Source organism: Astatotilapia calliptera, chromosome 16, assembly GCF_900246225.1.
Source record: "Astatotilapia calliptera chromosome 16, fAstCal1.2, whole genome shotgun sequence".
Taxonomy (NCBI): Eukaryota; Metazoa; Chordata; class Actinopteri; order Cichliformes; family Cichlidae; genus Astatotilapia; species Astatotilapia calliptera.
In genome coordinates this window covers 10,672,767-10,696,360 of record NC_039317.1, presented here as the reverse complement: position 1 = coordinate 10,696,360, position 23,594 = coordinate 10,672,767, and the positions used below count along the sequence as shown (strand labels likewise).

At 40.6% G+C, this 23,594-nt stretch overlaps 1 protein-coding gene across 4 annotated transcripts in view; it reads left to right on the top strand.

Moving 5' to 3' along the window:
• satb2 (SATB homeobox 2) overlaps window positions 1-11,476 on the top strand; it is a 56,819-nt gene extending 45,343 nt beyond the window's left edge. For 3 of the 4 annotated variants that reach the window (XM_026145441.1, XM_026145444.1, XM_026145443.1), the window contains 2 exons: window positions 9,400-9,603; window positions 9,701-11,476. In XM_026145441.1, the coding sequence (XP_026001226.1) occupies window positions 9,400-9,603; window positions 9,701-10,195 (699 nt within the window). In that variant the 3' untranslated portion in view covers window positions 10,196-11,476. The remainder of the gene's footprint in view (window positions 1-9,399; window positions 9,604-9,700) is intronic. The other variant, XM_026145442.1, reaches the window with a different exon arrangement.
• The last annotated feature ends 12,118 nt before the right edge of the window (window positions 11,477-23,594 follow it).

The following is a 23,594-nucleotide window of genomic DNA, read 5'->3' as shown; positions in this document are numbered from 1 at the left end:
TGGTTGAACCCGCCAGCTTACTCTGCCCACAGCCCCCGTCACCCCCAGCTCCAAAGCTATTATAGCCCACATATAGTACATACCATATGCCATAAATCAAAAACAGGCCAATGCTCAGACTTCCCATTTGGTATTGTGACATGAATCCTACACGGCTTGCTTTGCAGCTCCACCCACCTTCACTCTACCACCAAGCCTTTTTTCTCTCCTCCCAATTCAGAGCTTTGTATTAAAGACTGATGGGAAGATGCAAAGGAAGCTGTGGTGGCACCATTAACACATTCCTCTACTCCTCTCGCCAAAGTCTAAAAATAAAATTTACACTCATAAACGCCTGTGTAATAACCCTCCCCCCCCCCACACACCCCCAACCCACCCTCACTCCCACCCCAAGAGACACAGGGAGAAGAACTGTGGTGAAACGCTGGTGATTTATTAATCGGAAATGAGGTGTGTGTGTTCATGTTGCTGTCTTGAGAGCCCCCCCCTTCCCTGCTCTGTCCCAGATGAAGCCCTCCACCAACCTCAGGCTCCAGCCAGCCTGCCACCACAGACCACACATGTGTCCCATCTGCCACACATACACACAATCTCATACTGATAGTTGGTAATGTGAGCACTCTGTTGTGTTTGGACAATAAGAAGGTCTCTAAAACTGTAACAACCAACCCCGGGATACACATGAAAAATGAACGCAGTGCTGCTCTCTGAAGCAAATGTTCACATACCACTGATGTGTGTGTGTGTTTGTGTGTGTGTGTGTGCTTTGTACTGGACTGTATGTGCGGTACCATGCTAGCGGCTCTGTGTGAGCGTGTCTATGAAGTGTGTAGGTGCTGTAAGAGTGTATTTGTAACTTCAGTGAGCATCACATTTCTTCATGACTGACACAGCCCCAGCGTTGGCTCTACAGCTCTCACTCACATGGCTCGAGCAGTTAAGTGCGTCCCACAGCTAATTTGGCAGAGTCTGCCCTTATAAATAATTACTTTATTGTTTTTGCTAAATTGATTTCTGCTGCAAGTCTGGAGGTGTTTATGTGTGTGCATGTATGACCGCTCACAGTGGCCGAGACCCCAGGAGTGGTGGACTAGAATCAGAAGTTACAAGCCTTACTCCACTCATTGTGTCTCGCTTTAGCCCAGCGGTGCTTAATTCCAAACCCCCAAAACAAATCGCTCCTGTTTTCTGTCTCGTCAAAGCGGGGCCACTTCATAGAATGTGTCAAATGCCACGAGTCTGGCAAATGTTTGAAAAATATATACAAAAGTATTTTTTTGAAGAAAACATCATAAATGCTCCAGACTTATCAAAGTTAAGATCATGTCATTATGTTTTAAACTTGCAGTTATTATCACAATCTTTTGAGAGTGAAAAAAAGATTTTTGAATATTCTATAACAAACTGCCCATTTCTTTCTCCAGTCCTCAACTGAAACCTGAGTGTCAATGTTCTTTGCAAAGAAGTGATCATAATGTGACACAGCTTCCAAAAAAGGAGGTCAAAGTTCATCTTCAGCATCTTAATTATTTTGTACTTTTTTATGTTTTCTAAAATTTCCAGACGTGTAGATTAACAGTTTATTTTCTATCACTTTTGAACTTGAGTTGGTCAAACTCTGTCTGTTCTTTGAATGATTGTGGTTCATTAACAATGCAAATAGATAAATAGTCACTTGTAGGACAAAGGCTGACTTGCGCTTCAGACAAAGCCTCAATTTTTTATCCAGGTTTTCACTTAAATCTTTCAAAGACTCAGGTTTGCTACACTGGCTCTGCTGTAATTATAAAAAATATAACAGTGAACACTTCTGTGTGAAATCCTCCAAACAATACTTAACTGTGAGATTTCAGGCCAGCAAAGCTGCAAGAACTGAAATCTTCCCACATAAGCTCTGGGGCAGGAGTGTCAAACATAAGGCCCGGGGGCCAAAATCTGTCCATTGGATTACTGTGAAAAATGTAAAGGACAACGTAAATCTTAGACTTTTAACTGGATTTTCACAATTTTCACAGCTTTTCCTGCTGATGGCATTTCATACCACACAAAATTATTAAATTATTTCTGTAATAATATTTGTTTCTGTAATGATAATATTTCTATAATAATACAATTTAAGGCCAAAGTGTTGTGACAGATTTCTTTACTACAACAAACATGTCTTTATCATGTGGAAATCTTATATTAAGATATCTCATTGATTAAATGTGTAGTTAGATTTGTGTACAGTGACTGTGGCCCACGATGTAAAATGAGTTTGACATTCTGAATCAGAGCTATTTTTGAGCTGTCTTTGCACACAGATCTATGCAGGGAATCATATGCATTCTGATTGTTGAAAGAAATGAACGCTTTTTGGGGGGAAATGATTGATGAACTCATTACCATATTATGAAAGATATCATGCACATTCTTAACTCACTTGTTTTACTAGTAGGACAAATTGTTTTGCAAAAAAAATTGTGAAAATATGAGCATTAGATAAGAAAAACACAGGGCCCATTCCTGGGTTGTCACGGTGATTTAGTACTGCAGAGCCATTGAAACCGAGGGTCTCGAGGTGATGTAGGTATGTGGTGTTTAAAACAATAGTGATCTAAATGGGGACACTAGACAAATACAAACTGACTTATGGGTCAAGCCTGTTCACTGGACTGTATGCTGTCTTTAATGAAACATCAATCTTCATTGGACCCTCCCTGCCTGATAAACGCCCCCCCATTTTTCTAAACTCCACACCCTTATTTTGTAACACAAGTTTTCTGTAAAAATAAATAAATAAATAAATAAAAATCTCCAAACCCAACCCAATGCCAAAACAACCTCAATGACATCACCAGGCATTATTTTTCCTAGAGCTGGGAAAGTTCCCACCAGAGCCGTTACACAACTGATTTCACCAGCCGAGCAGTGCTGATGATGAGTAAACTGATCTCAGTGTGTGAAACAATAGATTCTCTGGACCGTAAAAAGCAATGGTACCCATACCTTCCTTTGGTGTAGACAATAAAATAGCAGCATTTCCTTTAGCTGCCTCAGTTTTAAGCGACAGCTAAATTACTTAGCATGCTGGCTCACTGTTACGACTTACTGGAAATAAAACAGAACCACCTTTGACATAATTTCCTATTATAGAAAGTCAAAATGTGTCCTGTCAGCGAGTTGTGTAAGCTTTTATATTTCTGACTTCCATTGGACAGCACGTGCTGCTGTTCACTGACACCAACTGTTGTGATCAGCTCTCACAGAGTTGATCACAACTAACAGCAGGAAAAAAAACTGCCAAGAGATTAAAAAAAAGGACTGTACAAATAAAGCGTAGGTCTATAGTCGACTCTATTTGCTTGTTTTTACTCTGTTTCGCTTAATGCCATTTAATGTCTGCTAAAAAATAACACTAGAGCTTTGAAGCAAAGTCTAGCATCTTATGTCTAAAATCTTACTGAGCTTCCATAACAATTTAATGCAATAAAAATTAATGTGAAATGATTTCATCATGTTGTTTTGCTTTTGGTAAATGTAGTTATAAGTCTTTTCCCCACTGATAGAATCCAGCTTAGATGTCTTAAAGGAAACAGTTAAATGACCTCTGCGTAACTTCCAGAGAAAATACTCTTATTATCAGTTATCACTTAATGATTGTTTTGGCCTCTAGCAGATGAGTTTGACTCCACGACCTGGCCAGGGATGAGCTCCAGCCCCCACGCGACCGTGATAAGTGGAGGAAAATGGATAGATGGATTAGTGGTTAGTTAGACAACGTTTGCAGAACAGTTTGTGTCATCTAACTGTGGGCGACCGCAGCCAACTGTTAGCGACAAAGACAAACATCAGAAAGTTTTGGGGCAGCACCCACTCTCCCACTGATTTCACCCAGCAACAGCTAGTGGCCTCTGGCACCCACTCACCAACATGTCAGGGAATATACTTTTTCCCCCAGTAAACAGATGATGCTGAGGGTCGTCAGGTGATCAATTTCTAGGCCTGTATGACCTGTACTGTTATGGAGAAAATCAATAGCATTTGTCATACACAAGTCAGATTACACAGGTTTACTTTGTTATACAAGTTAGCATCATGGATCAGGGATTTGACGAGGTAGCCAGCTAGCATTTCTGCTCAGATATGATTCTATTACCATTAATGTAAACAAGCAAAAGCTACCTAGGTAGCCCACTAGTAAGTGGCACATCTGTTCCATCCATGGTGATGGTTAATTCATAACATTAGTAATTAGTAATTAGTAACAAGTAATTTTATAACGACAGTTTTCATGACTAAACTAGTCTCACAAATCATGTTACAATCTTTCAAACACTGTCAATAAAAACGGCTTAATAATAGAAAAAAACACAACCAAACACACATTCATGCAGATCTAGCGCTGCAAAATATGAAAATAATTGTACGATAAGTGATAAAGCAGCATTTTTCAGTTTCAGTTTGTGTAGTCTATCCATTTCACTTCCAGACAACATATCTGCCTCTCTCTTTTCCTCCTGGTTTGTCTCTCAGTCTTCAGTGCATCCCGGTGGCCTCACTCACTGTTGCAGGGTGGAGTTTGGGCTTTTTGGCAAACCACAATTAAGTTAATTGTTTAATTGCAGATAAATGGAATGAATACCACACACACAGTTTGAATGAAAAAAAGATGCGACAATGCAAGTGCGTGCATGTGTATACACACATGACCCTAGCGCTCAGTGACATTACGTGTATACAGTTTTTCATCAAAGAAACATTATTATACCAAAAAAAAGTTATGTGCAGTGACTCATCTACTCCATTAGTCCGGATCCAGTCTCCATGAATCGCAACCACACACACTTCTTTAAATGCAAGAGTGAAAGAGACAGACAGAGACAGAGATGGAGGGAAAAGGGGGAAAATAAAAAACACACTGATTAACAGGAAAGGTGAAGTCATGCAAAAAACCAACAGAAAAGTGATTTTTCCTTCATTACATATTTATCTCTGTGTTAATGCCGTCTCTTGTGGTCACCCCCCCCCCCACCCACAACCAAACACACACACACGCATACACAACAAAACACACACAGACAGAGAGCGAGAGTTAGAGGTCCTGCAGGACCAGAGCTCATTAAGGGGAAGATGAATATTTCATGTTCTATAATTCTTTCATAGTTCTGCGTCGTGATTTGCCTTGATTTACGTTTTTAAAGAAAACTTTTTCATTTCACTGCAGTGCACTCACGGCGCTGCCAGAAGAGTGAGAGAAAGACAGAGAGAGGGAGGGGAGAAGTGAGAAGGAAAGAGAGAGAGGGGGGGATGTTTTTCAGGAATATTGAATCATGCCACAAGAAGAGCTGGTCTGGCGCTGGGCTCCAGTGCTTGTGGTTTTGGGAGAGCAGGGCTGTATTGTGTTGGTCTGAAGTGACATGTAGTCCTTTCCAACGTTTAATGGTGAGAAGTAGGCAAGCTGGACTGCATGGGAAGGGGGACTAAAGGTGAAACAGGCCAAATAAACTGTAAACGTTTAAGAATAATTGTAGCATAATCGAGATCACGTCTGACATGTTACGTTTGGTGAATATTTCTGTAAATTTGCTCATTCGAAAATGGGACAGCAACTCCAATACTCTATGACCCGAGTAAAGGCTTCTCTGGTGAGTTTATACTCTCGCTTGTGAATTTCAAGTCTTTTTTAAATACTGTATCATGTTCAATATGTCAATTATGTTCCCCATTAGAAAAACAGGAAGGATAAACCAGTGCACGTTACTGAGCATGCAGTATACGCTGGTTTCTCGGTCAGATCATAAAACACAATTTTTTAATAGTCTATATTCAGAATGATGCTACAGTGGTCGCGTTAACAGCTAAATTGCTCACGTTTAAAAAATGCAAACTAAAGCCGGGTTCATGTTGCACTCCTCGGTACCACTGAATGCATGCATCTTGGCATTTTGGTTCCTTTTCATGTACTTTTTCATATGTTGCATACTGAATTTTTCCGACACTGAATAGTAGCCAAGTTGATATCTACAACATCAGACTTCTGGATGTCACAGTGGGTGTTTTCCTAAAAACAGGATCAGGATGCCGTATCAACACGTCACGTTCTCCACTGGAGACCATGTTCATATGTTTCTGTTTCTTACATGTATGAACTGCTGCTGTTTTCTTTGAGCCTGTGACCACCACAGTCTTTTCCTGACCTTAACAGAGTACAGCAAGTCCTCATTTAGTTATGACCATGATCTTTCCCTGCCCTTAGACATATGGGTTTTAAACCCAAACCATGATCTTTCCCAAACTGTAACCCAGCACTTTTGGTCCCTAAACTTAACCAGATCATTACCAGAGAGGTGGCTGCCTTATGAATCATTATTGTGAACTTCATATGGCAATGAAAAATGATGGGTAGTTGGGCAATGAAAAGCATTTTAGCAGAACTTCTTTGCCTGTGATCTACAACGATTCCAGCTTGCCCAGTTAGTCTAGGTAACTAACCCCAGACTGTAGGTCAGCCCCCTATGACACATGACCACGGCTTGCTGTTTTGATTTTCTTTTCAGTTTTAGCTTTTAATTACCTTCGCCAAAAATTGGTTTCATGATTTTTTTACTTTCTCACACACCCAGAGTTTGCCGTACTGGATTCTGTAAGATGACAGAATCCAGTATGGTGACGGTGATTAACAAAGTGATTAATTGAGAAATAGTGGAGCTCAAGAAGCAAAGACACAGAGGGTTAGACTGAAGTCGTAAAAAGTGGAAAATGCAAAAGGCAATCAAAACAAATCGAGTCGAAACTAGTTTTTAGGAAAAATATACAACAAAAGTGTTTGATCATGATGCTGAACTGCTCAAAATTCAACTAGGATCCTAATTTATTATAAATGGTAAATCAAATTTGGTGTGGTACAAACATTTATTTTAAATACTGAATCAGGGCTTGCAGAAAGTAGTTAGAGAGTGGTGTAGGTAGAGGACACGGGGAGGTGGGAGCAGGGGTTCCTGGCATCTATGAATTTTTGGAGTCGTGTTGGGTTGGCCGGGACTCGCTTCATTAGTGTCCTGAAGCATTAGAAGTGAGTACAGACGTGGAAAGGAGGTAGAGACAGAAAAGCTTCAGGTATGGCAGAATAAGACAACAGATAAGAAGCATTTGGAGGTGAACTTTGAAGGAGCCCTGTGTGCTCGCCTCTGCTTTCAAACATATCCGTTATAACATGTAGGAGTCCAGGCTCCTCTGTCGATGCATGCATGTGCGGCCCCTGATCCGAGAGTCCCTGCCGTCAGCTCAAATAAGCATTGAAATGATGAAGGTCTGTGTGGTAGTGTGTTTGGGGTGGTAGGTTTCACAATCCCCTCTATGGTTTACCCTCAATTTAGCTATTAAGTGTCTCAGTATGTTTGTATGGGGGATATTTGTGGCTGTGTGGTCCTCATTAGAACAGGGATAGACTCTTTTTTTTCCTCTCTTTTCGGTCTTTGCCTCTAACTTTGTATTGCTAGTCTGTCGCATTCTTACAGTCTTCTGTTTTTTTCTTCAATATCTAAAACCGTCAATTTGAAAAATGGCAAAATAAGGAAAAACCTACAGAATTCCTGTAAATGCCCCCCCCTCTGCAGAAATAAAGCCCCAGAAATGAAATTGGAGCAATTTCATGGTCTGGCCTGCCCTCGATATTATTTAAGTAATACCCTGTTATTATTGAAAAGAGGGAGAGAAAAGTGAATGACTATTATCTTTATGTGGGTCCTTTAATTTTAATGCGCCACAGATTTATAGCTGGGCATTCCAGTGGGGAGGCCCCTCCCTGCTCTTAAAGTGAGCGGGCGGGACAGAACCGCAACGCTCTCACAACAGCCACTACCTTCTGACAAACAACCAAAGTCCCCACGTTCCCTCCGAACACTTCATCCGGCCCTCCTCAGTGCTGTCACACGGCCATCAGGCCCATCCTGACAGCCAGAGGATCCTCTCGGCACAAGCTCCGCTTTTCTATGTATTTCTATTGCAGCTCTCTGTACACATAAATCCTGCTAAACTTTGAGCTCTTTGTGTCATAACCTGGATTACTGAATAATCTGAGTTGATAAAAACCCAGGTACACTTGCACCAGCTGTTCAAGCAGCAATAGTAGAAGTTTTGTTTTTGTTTTTCTTAAACTAAGTTTTGGTTCATCAGGCTGCGTTTGACACAATGTCTTCATTTTATATGAAAGTAAAAATCAACCAGATCAGATTTAAGAACAGATCAATAACCAGCCAGCCAGTCTGGAGGCTTCTCCTGACGAGTAACTATAACAAGGAAAAATTTGTTTTTAGCATGATGTGTATGAAATACTCCTAAAAATAGCCTCTATGATCAAATGAGCACAAAAGCAGTGCTAATGTACTTTGATCTTACAGTGACTAAGTTAATGTGCTGAAGTAGTTTACAATGAATATGCTTTTTTAAACTCCTGTTTACCCCTTTATTAAAAGAGAAGTTCTAAAAGAGAGCCAGCGTATATTGTATATGAAATATTGATTAATTATTGAATACTTGTTATAAATACAAGTCTAATCAAGTAAAAGATAACATGAAGTTTTTTCAGTTTCTCGATTCTGGAGCTCTTTTGTTCATAAATATGGTGATGATACCAATTCCCTATGTTATCAAGTAACAGCAGTTCTGTTGGTGTGTCCGTTTAATAGAGTGTCAGTTACAGTCTAATGAAGTTAATTGTTTTGATTCTGCTCTATCTCTATCTGCTGGTTTTTTGGTACCTTATATGTTCTTCTGTTGTGTTTTTGTTCATTTACTCTCACAAGTTTTCCTCCTTGTGTTTCCTGTCCTCTACTATCAAACTACAACAATAGCTGCTTTCTGCTGACCTTATCTAAGCACCAATTGCAGATGATGACTCCTTTGTCCTCATTCCCCCTCTACCCTCTGCCCCTCTGAGGCTTTGAATTTGCTGGTTAAATAGTGATTGGGTCTCATAAGTTTGTAAATAAGAGACTTCCTGGCAAACAGGTGGTTGGCGTTTTACTAGAGCTAATCTTACACACATTAGGTCAAAGGTAACCAGGGTGCATTGGTGTTTGAATGCCAGCCTTGGAGCAGCTTAATAGACCATGACACTGTGAGCACTTGTTCTCACCCTGTGTTCACCTTGCAGCCCTGGCTACTGTGTACTGCAGGTGGAGGGCGGTATACTGGATGATTTATAAGATGTTATGTAACATACAGGGTTTTGTAAACTGAATATAACACTTATCAGGTGCAAAACTGTATTTCTGATCAAATGTGAGGCATAAAGTGCAAAAACCCACGGTCACATAAATGCTCATACAACACATTTATATACATTTAGATCAAATAGTGTGCACTCTCGCTCCTGGCTGCAGTCTTGATCAGGGGTCACTGTGCCCCATTAATCAGCTCTTTTGCCTTTCTCGCCAGGCACTTCACAGGCCACCCCCAGGCCCCATGAAGGAGCATCACCTGTCTCCAATGCGTGAAGAACCATTGTCTGCCCCAGCGAATGAAGAGAGGTCACAGAATATGGGTGGAGGACCTACAGGTGTTGCATCTGGCGCTGTTGGCGGTGCTGGAAGCAACAAGAAGCCCCGATCGCGCACCAAGGTACCGATGGTTATCGTGTTTTCCCATTCTGCATTTTGTTATGTGGGTTTGTTCATTTCTTTATCTAGTTTTTGACACTTGGCTGTGTGTATTCTAGATTTCTCTAGAGGCCCTGGGTATCCTGCAGAGCTTCATCCAGGATGTTGGCCTGTACCCAGACCAGGAGGCTATTCATACTTTGTCCGCACAGCTTGACCTACCCAAACACACCATCATTAAGTTCTTCCAGAACCAGCGGTATCACGTCAAGCACCACGGCCGCCTCAAAGACCTGGGCGAGGGTGCTGCCGCCACTGGAGGGGTTGATGTCAGCGAGTACAGGGAAGAGGAGTTGCTTTCGGGCTCAGAGGACCCAGAGTCGAGCGAGGATGGGGCTGAGGAGATCTACCAGCCCACTGAGGGGAACAGTGGGAGCAGTGGGGGGCTGAACCAGCCTCCGACATCCTCCAGCTCCAACTCCAGCCAGTTGTCTTTAGGGTCCAATGCGGCTCAGGAGGATTGCAAGGACAAGGGGCAAGGCAGGCTTAGTGGACCTCTTGCACCCGGGAGCTCCTCATCCAGTCCTCGAGAGCAGGCTGACTACCAGAGGTAGAGACTGACGAACAGAGAGGACAGAGATAAAGAGAGAAGCACGAGAAACGTATGTTCTGTGATAGGAAGTGAGGAATTACTCAAGAAATTATGGAGGGTGGCAGCAAAGGAAGGTTAACGTCTACCCAGGCACATTAACCAAGACAGCATTGGGCTGAAACACTGTACATCTGAAATGATCAGACAGACTGTGTACAGTACCAAACGCAGATTTGTAGAGTGAAATTACCTCAGTAGAAGAAAACAGGTTATTGGTGTGCTGTGATACGGCAGTAGTTGTATAAATGTGAAAGAATACTCCCCCGAGGAACGTTTAAATAAGTCACCCCAGATTTTCATTCGTAGGAAATACTTTTTCTACTCTGACCTCGAAACAATCGCACCAATTTATCCTAATCAGCCAGGAAAGCCACGCTCCTCCTCTTTAAAGACAGAGCACAGTCATATAGAACTTAATTGGTGGGCTGGGTCCTCGACAAAAACGACGAAATCCTCAGGACACACGCTGATGTTGCTAATACTTTTGCCTGCCTGAGACCGCAGGTACACAGCACTCTCTGTGCATCTTCAAGCTTTATTTCATTGTGGTAAAGGCCGACATACACACACACACATACTCCCTGCCTCTGCCTCACAGTCACACTCCAGAATAGTCCAATCTAGCACTTACTGATCACAAGGACCCTGATATTTAGTGGATGTGCTGTATTCTCGTCCCCCTTCTCCCATCCATCTGTCTCGCCGCTCAAAGCTGCAAAAGACAAACTGTTTAAAACTGAGTGTGGAGAGGAGCAGTGGACAGTTTGGCAGGAGGACAGCGAAGAGGATGTGGCGTGGAGGGACCCTCACATTCGTGTGCAAGAGGGAAAAAATGTTAGGAAAGAAGAGACAGAGCAGCAAACAATCAGTCTTTCTCTATGTGGTAGTCCACCCCTTCCACTCTTCCTCTCCATCTCACTCTCTCCCTCCCGCCTCCTCTCCTCTCTCTAATTGGTGCCCACAGTCTTGTGTTTCACCACACCTACCCGCACTTAAACTTCACCAACCCTATTTATTGCTATCTTTATCCATGATTATTATTATCATTATTGTTATTATTGTTGTTATTATGGTTAGAGATGCTGTCATTGCGTGCTATTTTTAGTTTTTATTTCCATGGTTTTAAATATTGGTTTGCAGAACTGGGCGGTTGTTTGGATAACAAGAGACATTAAGAGTGCCCTGCCCTACAAGAAGAGGAAGAAGAGGAAGAAGAGGAGCGGAGAGAGCGAAAGAAAATAAAAGAAGCAGTTACTGAGTGTTATTGGGTGAAAAAAAAAAAGCCCTGTCAAGTCGTATTATGCCAGTTTTCTTTGGGTTTTTTTATAGTTCTTTTTCACATAAATAGAAAATTTGCTGGAAAAAGAAGAAAGTAAAAATGTGCTTTTTTCTGCAGTTGATGACAATCTACTTTTATGAGCCATTAAAGAAATGTGGCAGGTTTGACTCTGTTCTTCACTTTTAATGTCTGTAAATACCCGACATGGGATAAATTGTTGTTGATATACTTTTATTTTGCTGAGTGACTTTAATTGTTTGAGCCAGTTTGGAGATTTTTTTTTTCCTTAAGACAACTCAGTGGAATCGGTTCATTTTATTGTGAAAAGCAAATTCAGTCACAAAACTATTTAAAAAGAAAGCAAATATCTTTTTCTTTTTCTTTCTTTGTTTGGTGTCTCTTGCAGATGTGTAAGTAAATAGTATGTTGGAAACAATATCTGAGCATGGATAGTGTCTCGTTTGACTATCCCGATTGGCTGCTACACTCAGAAAGACGACCTGCCTTTTTAATTTTTACGTCAATCACTCTATATCATTATGTTGTGCTTTTCTGTATGACAGGAATCAGGGTTAGACTCAAATGCAGTTCTGATGAAATCTTAGTTCAGTTCAGTGTTGAAGTGAATTAAAACTTGTGAATTCAAAAAGTGTCTGTTTTTACTTCTATTTTATACATCCTCTCAAACACCCCAGAGCATAAAGACACACAGATTGTCACTGGGCTAAACCTTTTGCTAGACCAATCAATTAAAGGTCTGTGTAAAGCCTCTGGGGCTGGTTTTTCTAATAAGCCAGAGAGAGTGACAATAATTTAGACAGAAAGGCTGCCAGCACTCTCAGCTCGCATTTTTTCTCTCTGCTGTGCCACACGATTAGAGCTGCTGGAAGCTGACATAAAAACAAACTGAGCCTGTCCTGTGAACATGACCACTGCCAATATTATTACTTCCCTTGCTCTTTTATGAGATTGTTTGAAAAAGAAATGTACAAGAAGCAGTAGAATTAATGAATCTCTCTAGGTTCAGTTAAACTGGCACAAATATTATTTTGGTTATTATCAACTTATCAAATGTAATGACCATTCATATTATAAAAATTTTGCTGCCACCATTGGTGTAACTTTACTTCAAAAATGTACTTTTTATTCACATTACAGGATTAACTTTGGAGGAAATCAGTGGAATATATTTGTATTAGCGTAAAACAAATACATATTTGTAATTAGCTGTATGTGTAGATTATATGGTTTAGTGTAGTCTTGTGCATATTTATGTTATTAATATTATTATTATATTTCTCTTATATTGATTTTGCTGTGTTACACAACAAGATCATAATGGTCCCTCCACAACATGACCAGCATCGAGCTCATTCATTTCTCTTGGAGGAGCATTGTCCAGCAGCTGAAAGGCACAAAATAATGTAAATTAGGTCACACACAAAAAGGTTGTCCTCTCTGCCATCTTGTTAGCTATCCTTAACGGCTCTTTAATAGACTTTTATATAATTTAAAAAAGGAGAGAGATTGCCTGCTTGTTGCAATCAATCTGAGGCTGTCTGCACGGGTGAATGTAACTTTTTTTAAAATAGATAGTAATAATAATGTCAAATTCACCCACTGCAACTGCATGGGGAGAGATATAGCAGACCGACTCCACCTTATTGCCATTTTACACCAAAGTTGCTTTGAAGATGTCAACTTATTGTGAGTGGCCTAAGACCTGGTCTGTGGCTTCAAAGTAACCATTTCAAAGGCAACAAGATCGCAAGTTTATCGCACACAGATGCAGTCGTTTTGGTCATGCTGCAGTCTCATAGCACTGTTTTCCATTGCATGACTCTAGCAGCTGTAACACAAAACAACAATGGTCCCGATAATCCCAAAAGTTTTTGTTTTTATGTAAATCTAAATTATTTGCTTTGCTTTGGAAAGCATTTGTCATCATAAAAAAAATGAAATAAACAAAAAAAAAAACCCCAAATATCCACCAAGGAGTTTTTAAGAAGTGACGCCTACAGCACATTTTGTTCATTTCATTAGTTGAATTTGTTTGACTCGTCTATAAAATAAAATAATGTAAAATCAGTCAACATCAGTCAAGGAAAAAAGTATAGAAAGTTCTTAAGCTTGAAAGAAAACTTTTGTACTAAGTAAAGGAAAAAATTTGCGAGTAGTCTTGTAAAAGAAAATTATGATTAATAGATTATTAATAATTTGTAGGTAGGTTTGGAGATTTTCCAAGTTTAACATGAACTAATTAGTATCATCAAATGCACATAAAAAAGAAACACTGAGGTGTCTTATTATGGCATATTGATTGTAATTTTGTGTGTATCTGTAACATTAAGATGCTTCAGGCGACTTCAGACTGGCAGCATTACAAACACGACAGGCTTTCACACCAGCAGTTGATTAATCAGGAACCGTGTGGCATCCTGAATACTGACTTGAAGAAATGAGTAAAATAAAATAGCTCATTTGTCAGGCAACCTAAGGACAATCAGCTATAGCAGCAGAAAACACACACACACACCCATACATGCACATTTTCTTTAAATTGCCTCACTAACGAGTTTTAAGTCTGATGAGGTGTGACAGGGCATAACAATCTTAGTGTTTAACCTGCAAGCAGGGGTTGGGTCAAATCTGTGTGTCTGTGTGTGTGTGTGTCTGCGTGTGTATGTGTGTCTGCATGCGTGTGTGTGTGTGTGTGTCGGTCTGTTGGATCCTTCAGTAAACAATGGAGCCTAAGTGTTGATGATGAGCTGGAGGGCCGAGGTCTCCTTGCAGAAGCGTTTCCACTCAGCTTGTCTTCTCAGAGTGAGGACAATCAGCTCACGCTGTGACTCTGCCTCTGTAGGATAATTATACCTGCTGAGGTACACCGATGTCTCTGCGCTCTCCCCTTAAAATAGCCCGTCTGTCCTTTTTTCCTGGTCTATGCTGCAGGAGGCTGACAGTTCTGACAGATCTGAAGAAGCTGCCTCATAAATGTGAGAATTCACTGATACTTTGTTCAAGTTTGCCTTTGACTGTTGAAGCTGGTATGACCATTAGCCATCAGATAGAAACCTGTCATCTATTTCTTTATTTCAGCATGACTCACTCGTTTATGTTTAGCTGCTCAAGTTAACTTTGCAACGACTCGTTTGATGATGTTCAAAGGCTTCAAAGACCATTTTGCAGCGCTTTGTCTTTTGAACAATGTTGTGCATTGTATATAAACTTGAAGAGGGCTTGGCTTGAGGGAGGATGGTGGGGGAGCAGGCTGGGCCGAGTCAACTGTGTGGCCACAGGAACCAAATATTGCTTCATTTGTTCATGTTCACAATCAAAGAAAACCAAGACTGGGGAAAAAAATACAACCCAAGAGGCTGTTTTGGGTGGAATTTACTGGAAATTGTGGATGACAATGCAGCTTCCTGTGTTTATATAGTGAAACAATACACTTTTAAAAGCACCATTACTAAAGGCTGTATGGATGTTTAAGGAAATTTAAGCAAATATGCTCTGACAAGGCATTCCCTTCTAGTCAAAGTTCTGAGATTTCATTTAAACTAATCAGACTCAAACTAAATAAAACAGGACATTATGCGAGATAAAGCTAATAAGTGGCCAACGGTGCGATCTGAAAGGTAATGTTATTCAAACCTGTCAATTCTTCTTCGAGCAAACCTGGACTCAGAATTGTATTAGTAAGGAGGTCTCTGCGGATATTTTAGGGAATAAAAAAAATAAACTTTATCAAACTGTCGCCTGGCATAAACACGGAGACACACGGTTTCCGTTTAATGCTCCAAAATCCATCAGCCCAAAATGCACCAGCAAATATTATGCAAAATACGGCTTTTAAAGGGACAGCAACTTAATCTGAATGGAAATGCTGTATTCCGCCACGTTATTTCATCTCAGTGATGACATTTATTCCAGTAATAGTATTTGTGGCCTGCGTCTCCTCTTTCTTCTCGTGGTAAGTGCTAAAATGGAGATTACATCTCAAAATGTGTTTGTCAGGGCGTTTGGGGAAGCAGGCGCGTCTCACCGCTGCTGTACCCATCCGTTCTAATCCAACACACGGTCTGACTGCTTCCTCTGCTTTGCGGTAAGCACCTCTGGTTTTCATTCAGCACCACCCGTTCCCTTCTCCTTCCACCTCGTCCTTAAATCTCCTAATTCAACTCATTATTCGCTCAATTGGTGGGCTTTAACCCCCCTGCCTCAGGTCCTAAAGAGCTGGTAGTCATTAGGAGCCAGGATTTGTGATGGAGCGGAGCAGGCGGCAGTAGGCCCAAATCCTCTCTTGCACATATGTAGTATCATAAAGCTCCTCGAGAGCCTGTGGGGTGTCGCTGCAGTTTTATCAGCCTCCTGTGTTAAAGAGCGGGGCTGTCAGAAGTTGGAAGAGAGTCAGCTCTGCTCGGCTGGAACAGAGTCGCAGACAGACAGCGACGTACGCGGCGAGACCACCCACAGGTCTGTGGTTCTCTGAGATGCTAGCTGCAGTCTGTGTGCTTATGGCTAATAGGAGCTATGCATCTGCACGGTGATGACTCCTGGGAAGCCTCTGGGGAAACGGGGGATGATCATTTGACCTCCCATTTTAAAAACATTTGACACTTCCAGGCCTAATGTGTTAGTAGTTTCTACTTACTTTTCTCTACAAGATAACATTATCAAAATGATCAAATTTTAATGATTTCATTTATATAGCATCAAGATTCTTTTCCCTCATAAACATGAAGCAATGCTTCAAATAATTAATCATTGTCTTGGTGCAAATTGAACGTATTTCATTCGACCAGATTTCATTAAATGTCACATTTTACTTTGTACACGTGTAACAAAATTTACATGAAATTTAAATGACATAAATTCAGCTGTGCCCCACCCATACTCACCTCCTGTCCAAACCTTCTGTTTCTGAGGGACAGTCAAAAGAAAGCTGCCTTAAAAGGAGAGAGACAAGCTAGCTTCAGAGGATAAACTGGGCTGCCAGTGTAAGATAAGTAAGTATTATTAGGACTCGAGCAATGCCTAACTCAAACCCCTGGTGCTTGCTTTTCACAAGTGTGCAATCCAGTGGTCGCTGAATTTTTCTTAGATGAGATATTTTTGTTTGCGGCGTCTGACTGTTTGTGTGTTTTTGCATATTAGGGGGAGAGAGAGATTGACAGGTGTCTCGATACCCAGAGTCCCTCAGACAGCTGTGAGGGCACCACTGTGGGATATTAGGCCTGATAGAGGGATGATTAGAGAGCATTAGAGGTGAAGGCGGGAGACAGGGCACAGCTGTTGCTGCTAACTATTATTACCCACATTGCAGCATCTGAGAGGAGTTTCTCTGCCGAATAGGCTCCCACACCTGTGGCCTCCCGCTGCGCTCAGCAGAAGTGCATGGATACACTCAGAGAGCACGTGTGGGTCATACCTGGCTGTCCCTTCAGCTGTTACACACCACAGAATCTCAGGAAAAGAGCTTTTCTTGTGACACGCTGCTATTAAATATTTTGTCAGCGTGTTTTTTGATCCATGACAGCAAACTGCACACAACTGAATAAGACAGGGGGGTAATGTGATTTTACATGGAACAATCTCCTCTGGGAGCTTTGACGTAGCGCTGCAGAGAGGATTGGGGCAGCTGCTGGGTTTGTGGCGTGGCAACACTGTAGATCAGTACTAATGCACTGAAGAAACAGAAGGCAGCGGTGGTAGTCACTTGAGGGGCAACATGGAAACAAACAATAAACAACAGCAGACATTCAATTAGCCAAATGTTACGGTGAGATTAACAACTGCTTGTCAGGGCTGAGCCTTTCATCGTATTCTTGCTGAATATATGGCTTGTGACATTTCGAGCTGATCAGAATACTTTCAGATGTTGCTTTGGGACAGAGCGAGGACGACTGGAAACCACAGTTGTGTTTGTTTGATTGGATGTGTGTTTGAGAGAGGGGATTTATTTGGCATGAGGCGCAGACAAAAACTCAAACATGGCTATTTTGTCAGTAAGATGCTGAATGCTGTTTGAATTAAAAATGAAGCAGGTCGCGTAGGGTCACGTTTGTCTCTTACAATCTGGGTCTTTGTCAGGCAACATCTTCAATATGAGAAGGCTAACAGCTGCTGTGATTAAAAATAAATTGCACTCAGCACTTCTTGAAACCCTGGAATAACTAATCTGGACTGGGGCATAAAATATAGATGAGGGCAAATGTAATAATTTCATTCATCAAAGGATTTACTTAAACACTTTAAACCAAAGTACTGGATACACATAGAGCGAGGATTGTTCCACCACAGCAGCAGCAGCTATGCCATAATGAAGACAATATTAGTTTGAAGCATCAGCTGGGAAAATAACATGTTTAAAGCATTAATTTATAAAACTGCTGTATTTGTGATTACAATTCAAGGGAAACTTGAAAACTCACTTTCCTCTGAGTACATGGAGGCAGTACGTCCTTTTTTTAAGGTAGTACACGCTTGTGAAGGATGCGGTTTAACTGTACTGTAAGGAATCCCATCTTAAACTGGAAACTTTTAATTTTTTAATCTATCATTAAACCTCCCAAAGTCAGCAATGATATGGAGTTTGGGATTGTTTGGAATGATTCTATGGTTGTGTTTGAAACGGATCACCAGTCAATTCAGTTTTTTATATAGTGCCACTTCACAACAACAATCAACTCAAGAATCTCCATATTGTAAAGTAAAGACCCCACAATATTTGAAAGAAATCCCACCAATCACACAACCCCAAGCATTTGGCGACAGTGGGAAGGAAAAACTCGCCTTTAAAAAGAAGAAGCCTTTGGCAGAACCAGGATACAGACATCCAAACACTCTCAGCCAATGTGGAATCACCAGTTAACTGAACACGCATGTCTTTGGATTCTCACTGATCAGCTTTGCCTAAAATAATAGATATCAACATGCATATTTGTGAGAACCACATGTTTCACCCAGCAAGGATTCTCAAATATAAAATAAAAAGGACTTATTTGGCTGTTTTCAGGTTGTTTTACAAAATAAAATTAGTGGTTTAAAAGTAGTGTTTGCAGAGATTATTCAGCTTTTTAAAAACATGTAAACAAGTATCAAAAACGTTTATTATCAAAATTAAGAATCTAAATTTTGTATGTTGTCTGTGAAACAATCTAACTTTTTGTTAGAGGACTAGGGTCCGGCTAACTTCAGAGCTGCCTTACAACAACAGCATCAACCACAGCTACAGAAAGTCGCCCCTGCAGCACTCTGCTTTTGTCACTGGCCTAAAGATCCCTGAGCAAACTCTTCTATGCAAAAGTAGGTGAGGTAGTGGAGTTATAACCTACTGTAGTTTGATCCACAAGTCTGCAGGATGAGTTTTCCACTTAGTTTCGTATGAGTAAAACTACTCAGGTACGCTTAGAAAAAGATCAAGGTTGTGTTCAAAATATACTCTTTTGCACCAATAACCACAATAAAGGGTTCTTCTAAAAAAGCAGGCTACCTGGCAAGAAGCAAAACTAGGAAAGCATGAAATGTCAAAACTTAGGTTAGTCACCCATGTATGTATCACAAATCTGGGAGAAAATCTATTTCTCTTGAAATATAAATGCAAAAAATTTTTTTAGAGGATGGGGCAAGAGTGTGCCCGCCATTCATAGGATATAAGATATGAGTTTGTTAAAGAGGAGCTGCTGCGAGTGTTTCCCACAGCAGTAGACTCGCTTGTTCTCTTCAGGTAGAAGATCAGGCATAGAAGTTCAGATCAGCTCTCTCATCCCCGATACCCTCCACCTCTCCCCCAGGCACGACTCAGGCTCTGAGGCTGGGTGGGTCAGAGGTCTGGCATGCTGGGTAAGGGGAAGCAGGTGTGTGCAGGGCAGTGCAGCCTCAGGCCGTCCCCAGGTATCAGCCTTCATCTCAGCTGCCACTCATGCTTCCTGACAGAGCATATGAAACAACTACTAAAATGAGGCAGTGATGGGAACAGTAAAGTGGACATAGTGAGCTGTTGAGTTACTTGTTGAATTTAATTCAAAAAGGTAAATTTTGTGTATTCTGTATTCATGTGAAATGAAAAAACTCAAGCCAAAGTCCTCTTTTCAAAGAAAGAAAATGTTGCATTTCATTTAGAAATCAGCATCCAAGAAGCAAAAAGGACGGAGGAAGTTTCCACAGTCTGATTTAGGATGCCATGTCATCAGCTGCTTCTGCTGCTTTTGGTCCAAAGTCACCAGGATCTGACGACAAGCTTCATGTCCATTTCTTGGTCCAGCAGGATTTAGCACCTGCCCACAGCGCCTGAACTACTACTAAATGCTTTGCTAACCATGGTATTACTGTGCTTGATTGGCCAGCAAATTCACCTGGCCTGAACTCCACAAAGGTTCTGTGGGGTAATGTCATGAGGAAGATGAGAAACACCAGACCCAAAAACACAGATGAGCTGCAGGTCGCTATCAACACAACCTAAGCCTGAGTAACGCCTCAGCAGTGACACAAGCTCATCACCTTCATGGAGCCAATGCAGTAATTCTGAGTGCATAAAAGAATATACTTTTCATAAGCTGGGTATATCTAAATCCTTTTTTTAATCACTCTTTAGAAATATTCTAATAATATGAGATACTGGATTTATGACTTTTATGAGCCATGGTTATCAAAAATTAGTTTAAAAGGGAGCTTTAAATATTTGCCTTTATGTGTAATCACCTTAGTCTTTTGACTATATTAAATTTTTTAAAGATACTCCAGCACATAAAATATATATGTCAGTGATTACATGTATAGATGAATGTATTTATTTATATTTCCAGGCCTGGCAGATATATTATATCTTCACACTGTCATCTGTAGCTTCTCACCTATCAAACCCAATTCAGTCAGCACTGATCACTAATCGCAGTCACATGCTCGTTTTTATTGCAGTCTGGTTATTGCACAAAGATGCACTGTTGCAGGCAGATGATTCATCACCAGTGTTTTTATGGGAGTTTTTAGCTGAAGGAAAGCTGATTCTGGACAAGTTCAACACTTTTAGAACCTTCATCAGCTTTTGGCTCTCGGAGCTCTTTCCTTTTCCCCAGTTGTGGCCAAAGCAGCTGAAGGCCAATATTTTCCTGGGGTTTCCATGATCTTCTGTCTTCCCATTAAAGTTGAAATTTCTTCTGGTAAAGGCTGCTCCAGTTACTATTATTTCATTCCTTCATTAGCGTAAACTTCTCTTGGGAAGCAAACTTTATGCATTTAACTAAAGAGCTTTGACATGTTCATGCAGGCATCCCCAGCAGTTTCAGGTGGTTTCTCATTTGCAGATCTCTTGCCTCAGAAGCTGTTCAATCTCAAACAAAGTGTAACCTCAGCCTCCAGGACTGAAAATTAGGGAAGCTTTGATTTGCCCCCCAGAAAAACTTGCAGTAGCACAAACAGCTACTTGAGGCTGGCTCAAAAAGGGATTATTCCCACAGAGTCCAAACCTAAAATGGCCGAATACAAATAAAAGGAAGTAGTTACTTTTTTTACACAGGCTCACATGGGTTTGGTTTTTTCTCTTAATAAATGAAATCCTAAATTTAAAACTGTTTTACCTACTCAAGTTATATTAAAAACATGTAACACATATGAAGAAAGGGGGTGAATACTATACTAATATATAGATACAGTGGCTTGTCTATGGAATATAATGGTGAGTGCCACTGTAGTTACCTGTCAGTGCATATCTCCTTTACTCATGTCAACAACAAAGCTAATGGGTTACAGAAACAATGAATACATTCAAACTACATTTTCCCGTGATCATTTTGAGCACAGATAGCAGCACTGGAAGCTCGAGTTCCCTTCAGTAGCTGGTGTGGTCATTTCATTTAACTGAAGTTAACAATTAACTCAGAGTTAGCTAACTTCACATGCAGCTGTTTTACTGGGCTGAAATGACACAGCATGAATGGATGTGACATGAATAAAGTGAGTCTGAGTCACACTATGCAAAATATGGGTGAAGACAACAACTCCCCAAATTTCACACTATTTTACAGGCCTCAACAACTACACACACATCAGGTAACACTCATACAACTTAATGCTATAATTATATTTAGAGGTTCTTTGATTGTATTAGTTTGGATAATAGCCGGTCTACTAACACAGAGGGAAGGAGGTGATGACCTGTGCTGCGTTCAGCCTCCAGGGGGTGATTAATATATTTAGGATATATCGTGTCATCCAACAGCACTCAAAGCTCTTTATACAACATGCCTCATTCATTCATACAAACACTATTTCTATGCAGAAGTGCTTCCTATGCTGCTCTACCTTCTCACCTGCGGCCACCCAATGTCTCCTAAAACACTGTGAGTTGCATCATGCTGTCAGTTAGTAACTATTCTTTTTATCATTTGCAAATGTTAGTGGTGAATTCTCATTAGGCATTAACTGTATCAGTCGTCTATTGAGTAGTATGTCCTGCTTGAATGGACACTGTCACTTATTCTCTCTGTTTGTTTTATCTTAATACACCCAAACGAACATTCTGTAGATTGGAGGAACATTCGCTCCCTCCATGTTTGCTTTCCATCTATTCAATCAGAACAAAAATAGGATGATTTAAATATTTACTGTTGTTAACATAAATAATAAGTCTGGGTCTATAAATTAAAATCAGGATCAGCATGTGACTTGCACAAATTTTCCTTCCTGAATTATCACATATTTTAGAAACGCAGACACTAACATGGGAACACAGTGTATTCAATATTCATCACCACAAGCTGGGCTCCAGCTGAAATAGTTACACAGCTGACAGAGCAGTGCTGTAGTTAATGCACACACAGAAACAAACAACACATGGATGCACTGGATTTCTCTGCAATGTGCTATAATAAAATGAGAGGACAGAAGTGAAGAGAAGTGCATATAGCAATAAAGCATTACATGGATCCACTGCCATACTGGCAGCTGGTAGCACGCTAATCTTCACTGATTAACAGAAATGGCGAAGCACAGCTGGGGTTGATGGATTTGCAGATATTATTTTTGTGGGATGTTAATTTGTGGAAAATTTTCACACTTTGACTGTGAAGGTGCTGGGTTAAAAAGTCAGTGGATCAACGAATTATAGAACGAAATGTGTCTATCCCTCCATCTTGGTCGAGGAGCAGCAATCGAAGCACACATGCCCACATCTCCCACTTCCCGCCACCACCTCATGTTCTTCATGAAGGTAGATGTGTGAAATGTAAGTGCTGCTGAAAGAATTCAACCAACAACTGCTGATACGTCGTACTCAGAATCCCTATGGCTTGACCTTGAATACCAAACAAAAATCAATTAGACTGTACACCATACAGTATTAGTTTCAGTGACTAAGAGCAAATCTAGCACTCCTTCAGTATACTCCAAACCAGAGAAAAGTATACAACTAAGTAAATTAAATACATAATATATAAATAGCGTGGATAATGAACCAAACTTATTGAATTTTGGTTCAGACAGAACCAAACAACTGCAGGAAACAACTTGAGGAAAACAAACAAACAATACTTGATGAGAGATATTGACTGTCCAAACTCGGATGGATAAAAACATGGTATACCTCATAGAGACTCTCCCCCGTCTATTTGCTCTTTCATTGACCCACTTGCTATAAAAATAAGGAAAAGCAATAAAATCAAAGGAATTTGTGTCACAGACATTGAACATAAAGTCAGTTTGTATGCAGATGATATTTTGTCATCCTTAAAAGATCCACATAATTCCCTTCAGGAAACTGTCAATATCAATAACAACTTTTCCAAAATCTCAGACTACACCATGAACTGGAAAAATGGACTATCCCTGCACTCTCTGACAGGGATTCGGATTCTGCATCTCAAAATACTCCACAGTCTCTTACAACTGGAAATATAATATATTTAGGAATAAATATTTCACCCAAGCTGTCAGAATGATTTATTCTTAACTACACCCCACTACTTTAAAAGGTTAAAGATGACCTTAAGCCCTGTACAAACCTTCCACTTTCCTTATCAGCCGTATATCCACAGTTAAAATGAAGATACTTCCATAACGTAATTACCTGTTTTCAGTGTTTCCA